This window comes from Perca flavescens, chromosome 22 (assembly GCF_004354835.1).
Source record: "Perca flavescens isolate YP-PL-M2 chromosome 22, PFLA_1.0, whole genome shotgun sequence".
Lineage (NCBI taxonomy): Eukaryota > Metazoa > Chordata > Actinopteri > Perciformes > Percidae > Perca > Perca flavescens.
Genome location: NC_041352.1, coordinates 28179257 through 28185047, shown reverse-complemented (window position 1 = coordinate 28185047; position 5791 = coordinate 28179257). Strand labels below are relative to the sequence as shown.

The 5791-nt window shown below is 46.5% G+C and overlaps 1 protein-coding gene across 1 annotated transcript in view; it reads left to right on the top strand.

Moving 5' to 3' along the window:
• Window positions 1-4026: 4026 nt before the first annotated feature.
• The window catches only part of LOC114548898 (activin receptor type-2B), a 24826-nt gene continuing 23061 nt past the window's right edge, over window positions 4027-5791 (top strand). Inside the window, exon 1 of the mRNA XM_028568924.1 lies at window positions 4027-4239. Coding sequence (XP_028424725.1) covers window positions 4188-4239 — 52 coding nt within the window. The 5' untranslated portion in view covers window positions 4027-4187. The remainder of the gene's footprint in view (window positions 4240-5791) is intronic.

Below are 5791 nucleotides of genomic sequence, written 5' to 3'. Positions count from 1 at the left end.
TGTGTGTGTGTGAGATAGAGAGAGAAATGATTCCGTCTGGAGGCAACAAACAAGAATTAATTTCATCAAACTGAACCATTTAACAATTTACTGTTTAACGAGCTCCATTCATGATGTTGATGATGATGATGATGATGATGATGATGAAGACATCCTGTATAATACAACAAAAGAAATCAAAAAAAGGCTAATTTCTCTCATATTTAGATTCATGTCTTCATCGGTCTGGCACAAAATATCGATACAATATGTATTGTTTGTGTTGCTTTTTCCACCTCTTTGGTCGCTAATGTTTTTTTGTCTTGTGTGATGCGATGATGATGATGATGATGATGATGATGATGATGATGGTGATGATGATGATGAAGACATACCACATAACACCACAAAAGAAATTAATCTTGCAGTTGGAGACAGAAGCCATGAGAGCAGACCTAAGTCTTGGTGCCAGTGCCTGATTATTCAAATGAAATGAGCTGGTTGGACCCCGTAGACGTCCAGAACGCAAAATTAGGAATCCCACTATGACCACGCCAAGACCCGCCCTACGAAGCAGCTCGATTGGTTGGGGTTAGGCATTTGACCTTGAGTGGTTAAAGTTAGGATAGCCGATTGGTCAGGGGATAGGACCTGAACAAATGGGGTTACGTTACCTTGGGTTCTCATGGACGCCTGGCCAATAAATGCTATTAAAGGGCAGGTCTTGGCGTGGCCATAGTGGGATTCAAAATATCATGTCCAGAACAGGACCTTCTTCCTGGGTTTACTTTCTTGCTCCCGCCCCCCAGACACATCTGACCAATAAGAGGAGGGAACGTTCCTGCCCTCGGGCTCAGGTGTGCAGCACAAACTCTGCCGGAGCAAACTTCATGTGGACAGATAAAAAGTCCATAAAGTCAGACAGCTCACAGTTGGTGGAGGAGTTTCTCGCTCTGATTGTGAAATGTGTGGGTGATGGATCAATGATGTCACTGCAGAGTCGACCCTGTGTGTGTGTGTGTGTGTGTGTGTGTGTGTGTGTGTGTGTTCAGGCATGTTAAGCGCTCATGTCTCTATGTTTCTGGATGTGTGTGTTTGATCCTGAGCCAGCAACAACACAGCTGTCTGCTTCATGTCTGCGTTTTGTCTGAACTTATGTAACATCAGCTGATGGCGGAGAGAGAGAGAGAGAGAGAGAGAGAGAGAGAGAGAGAGAGAGAGAGAGAGAGAGAGAGAGAGAGAGGTAGGCCTGATTAGCCTATTCTCAGGTAGCATTCATAGACATATCTCTGAAAAGGGTCCTGCAGAAGTTAAGGAGAAAACACAAGACTTTCACCCAGGAAACAGGTGTTCATGTCCTGGAAGAAGTTACGGAGAAAACACAAGACTTTCACCCAGGAAACAGGTGTTCACGTCCTGAAGAAGTTACGGAGAAAACACAAGACTTTCACCCAGGAAACAGATGTTCATGTCCTGGAAGAAGTTACGGAGAAAACACAAGACTTTCACCCAGGAAACAGGTGTTCACGTCCTGAAGAAGTTAAGGAGAAAACACAAGACTTTCACCCAGGAAACAGGTGTTCACGTCCTGGAAGAAGTTAAGGAGAAAACACAAGACTTTCACCCAGGAAACAGGTGTTCATGTCCTGGAAGAAGTTAAGGAGAAAACACAAGACTTTCACCCAGGAAACAGGTGTTCACGTCCTGGAAGAAGTTAAGGAGAAAACACAAGACTTTCACCCAGGAAACAGGTGTTCACGTCCTGAAGAAGTTAAGGAGAAAACAAGACTTTCACCCAGGAAACAGGTGTTCATGTCCTGGAAGAAGTTAAGGAGAAAACACAAGACTTTCACCCAGGAAACAGGTGTTCATGTCCTGGAAGAAGTTAAGGAGAAAACACAAGACTTTCACCCAGGAAACAGGTGTTCACGTCCTGAAGAAGTTAAGGAGAAAACACAAGACTTTCACCCAGGAAACAGGTGTTCACGTCCTGAAGAAGTTAAGGAGAAAACACAAGACTTTCACCCAGGAAACAGGTGTTCATGTCCTGAAGAAGTTAAGGAGAAAACACAAGACTTTCACCAGGAAACAGGTGTTCATGTCCTGAAGAAGTTAAGGAGAAAACACAAGACTTTCACCAGGAAACAGGTGTTCACGTCCTGAAGAAGTTAAGGAGAAAACACAAGACTTTCACCAGGAAACAGGTGTTCATGTCCTGAAGAAGTTAAGGAGAAAACACAAGACTTTCACCAGGAAACAGGTGTTCACGTCCTGAAGAAGTTAAGGAGAAAACACAAGACTTTCACCAGGAAACAGGTGTTCACGTCCTGAAGAAGTTAAGGAGAAAACACAAGACTTTCACCAGGAAACAGGTGTTCACGTCCTGAAGAAGTTAAGGAGAAAACACAAGACTTTCACCCAGGAAACAGGTGAGTCGGGGGGGAAATGCAACGGTACCATTTTCTGCATCATAGCGACATGTATAGTTAAATTATTTTCTGTCTCTCTCTATGTCTCTCCTTTTTCTTCTCCCTCTCTTCTCTCTCTCTCTCTCTCTCTCCCTCTCTCTCTCTCTCTCTCTCTCTCTCTCTCTCTCTCTCCCTGTCTCTCTCCTCTCTCTCTCTCTCTCTCTCTCTCTCCCTTTCTCTCGCTCTCTCTCTTTAGGAGCCATTTTGGACTCAGTTCAGCTCGGGTGCTCCAAACACTGTCAGAACAAAAACAAAGGGCAGAACTTCCGGTCAAGATCATCAAAATAAAAGCTCTGTGTTGCTTCCTTCTTTCTTAGCTCTGGATCTAAGTGGAAACTAAACACTTGAAAAATCTCTCGTTTTGTGGTCAAAAACACACAAAAGGAACACAAAGAGACATAAAGAGACAACTTTTCTCTGGATCGTGCAACAAGGCAGACCTGCTTGGTTCTTTCAGGGAATTGTAAAGATTTATAAAGAATATTTTAGATAATTTCCTCTCTAACTGGGAGGTTTTGGGACTAAATGGTGTGATTTTTGTGGACGAAGTCCACACAGAGATCCACTGCTAAGAGCCAATGAGGTGTAACCATGTATCAGCTAATTTAAATAGCTCACGCTACTGGATTGGGTCAACAGTTCGTGTCTGTGTGTGTGTTTGTGTGTGTGCGTGTAACCCTATTTACCAGAGTCGCGTCCAGAGCTTAGCGCCGCCCAAGATGATTGTGATTGGTTTGAAGCCCAGAGAGTTTATTTGTCCTATCCCAGAATGCATCTGTGGCTATGCCAGACTTGTGTTGTGGGCCCGCCGGTTCCGTTTTTTTTAAGATTGTCAAGAGCCAGAAATTTAAACTGACATCTTAACATGTTTAACTCATTCTAGAAATGTGTCCGACTCCACTCTTAATACTAAGACTCATCCTGTCCTCTGCACATCCTGCACTAATTCATACTGCCTCTCTTTTCTTAATGTTTAAATAGCTATGTATGTGTTAGTTGTTTCTGCAGTTATTGTTTGTTTAATGTTTAATGTGTTAATGTATGCACCAACAACCAAGGCACATTCCTGGTAAGTGCTACTGACTTGGCACTGATTCAGATTCTTCCCCTTTATGGTGGCTGCGAGCGTTTTATTTTGAAACCGGAAGCAGGTGATCTGGGGCCGGTGGGTGCAGCTTGACACCCCCACCCCGTTCCTGCCTGTCCCCAGCAGCCCCGGGCAGAGAGAGAGAGAGAGAGAGAGAGAGAGAGAGAGAGAGAGAGAGAGAGAGAGAGAGAACGGGGCGGAGGAGAGAGCTGCACCGAGCCACAGAGGAGGAGACACGGCCACAGGAGCGCTGGGCTGCGGGCTGCTTTCACACCAACAACCGGGACTCTTTTTTTGGGATTGTTTTCCGGGGGATCTATCAGCGGGCTGAGAGCGCAAGGGACCCCGGGCTGAGCCGCCGCTGCTGTCCGCCCCGCATGGCTCCGGAAACGCGGGGAAGTTCTCAGTAGAACCGTGCGGGTCCGGTTCTTTTTGGAGGAGAAAGAGGCGGAGAAAGAGGAGGAGGAGGCTGCTGGCTGGATTATTACACACACACACACACACACACACACACACAGTGAACACAAAGCCCAGTGGACAGCCCGGGCCTGGCTGGTGGTTTTACGCAGCGTCCCTCGTTAACTTTGTGTTGTAAATGTTGGAGGAGGAACCGGCGGACAGCGCAGCGGCGACCGCCTCCAACTGAAGGGAATATGTTTCTCTCCTGGCTGACCTGTGCACTTCTGCTGGGAACTTTATGTGCAGGTAAGCAGACACACACACACACACACAGAGATAGATAGAGAGAGAGAGTGGGTGAAAGGCTGCATGTTGCAACACTGCAGCCCGCAAACACCAAAGCCCAGCAGCAGAAACACGAACGGGAGCAAACAGCAGGGAGCACGCTGTGCGTGGATGTGGCGTGGAAGCGCAGCCAACGTGTTGTGATTTTGGGGATATTTTACGCATGTGTGTGTAGTGGTATTGTCAGCTCCATCCTCCTGCAAATGAATCCCAATCTCCATCAGAAACAGGTCTGTTGCCAAGTACACACTTAGAGGAATTTGGTGGTTGGTGCATACACATAAACAAACATTTAAATGAAATAAACAATAAATAGGCTACATAAACACATCTACACAACACTAATTGTGTATGTGAGAGAAAGGAGGCTGAATGGGTTGAGGGCAGAGTGTGCAACTCCAGTATAGGAGGCTCAGCTGCAGGTTAGCTTCACTCAGCAGCCCAAACAAGCAAACAATGAGTGGCTGGTAGCACGGGAACATGCAGCAGCCGTTTGGCTCTCCATGTTGCACCCTGGGTGTTGTAGTCTCTGGCAGCGGCAGCGGCAGCACATGGCAGAGCTAATGCAGGAATATTGGAGCCCAAAAACGGATTTTATTTTTGCAGCTTGCAGCGGTGATCCTGAATGAGAGCGTGCAGAGTGTAGCGGACTCTGGGCGGAGATGGGTAAACACTCAGTTTGAATTTAAGTGGCTTAAAATCTGCTTCAAATATTCGTCCACAGATTCCATGTGACCCTGATAATATAGGCCTATATATATCCTATATTAATATAATAATCTCAACCTCTCTCTCTCTGTGTGTGTGTGTGTGTGTGTGTGTGTGTGTGTGTGTATATATATGTGTGTGTGTGTGTGTGTGTGTGTGTGTGTGTGTGTGTGTGTCATTAAAGGTGGGCTAAGGATTCTTGAACGTGTCCTCATTTTGCACCGAGCTGTGCAGGAACACCTCGCTGTAAATCACGTGCGCGGTCGCGTGTGCGTGTGAGATGATGCTGGCGACATCTGAGGACAGTGAATGAATGAGTGAGTGAGTGAATGAATGAATGTGTGAATCTCCTTTTTTTTTTTTTTGGTGTGCAGGAATCACTTGAGTGCAGCCTGTATGTGTCCACTCTGTTGTGTTTTGGCTGCGTGAATGCGTGCGCGTGCAGGTGTGCGCGCGCTGCCATTGTCTGCTCAGGCATGCAGGCGGATCGATAACCGATCAGCAGAGCTCGAGCCTCACTCAGTCAGAAATCACACATTCATCTTTATTTATTCTCCTCCCTCCTTTTTTTTTCGTCTGCACGCGCTCCCCGGCGCCGTGCACGCACGTTTTACTACATTTGGGGTGGATGAATGAAGCAGCTCGGTCACGTGGTCCGTAGTGGAGGAGAGAAGGCGTGTGCGCGTGCGCGTTGAAAAAATACTCCGCGCACACACACAGCTGTCCTCTCAAACAAACACATTTTAACCCTCCTGTTGGGGTCAAATTCGACCCGTTTTTAAACTTTCTATATCATAAATGTGGG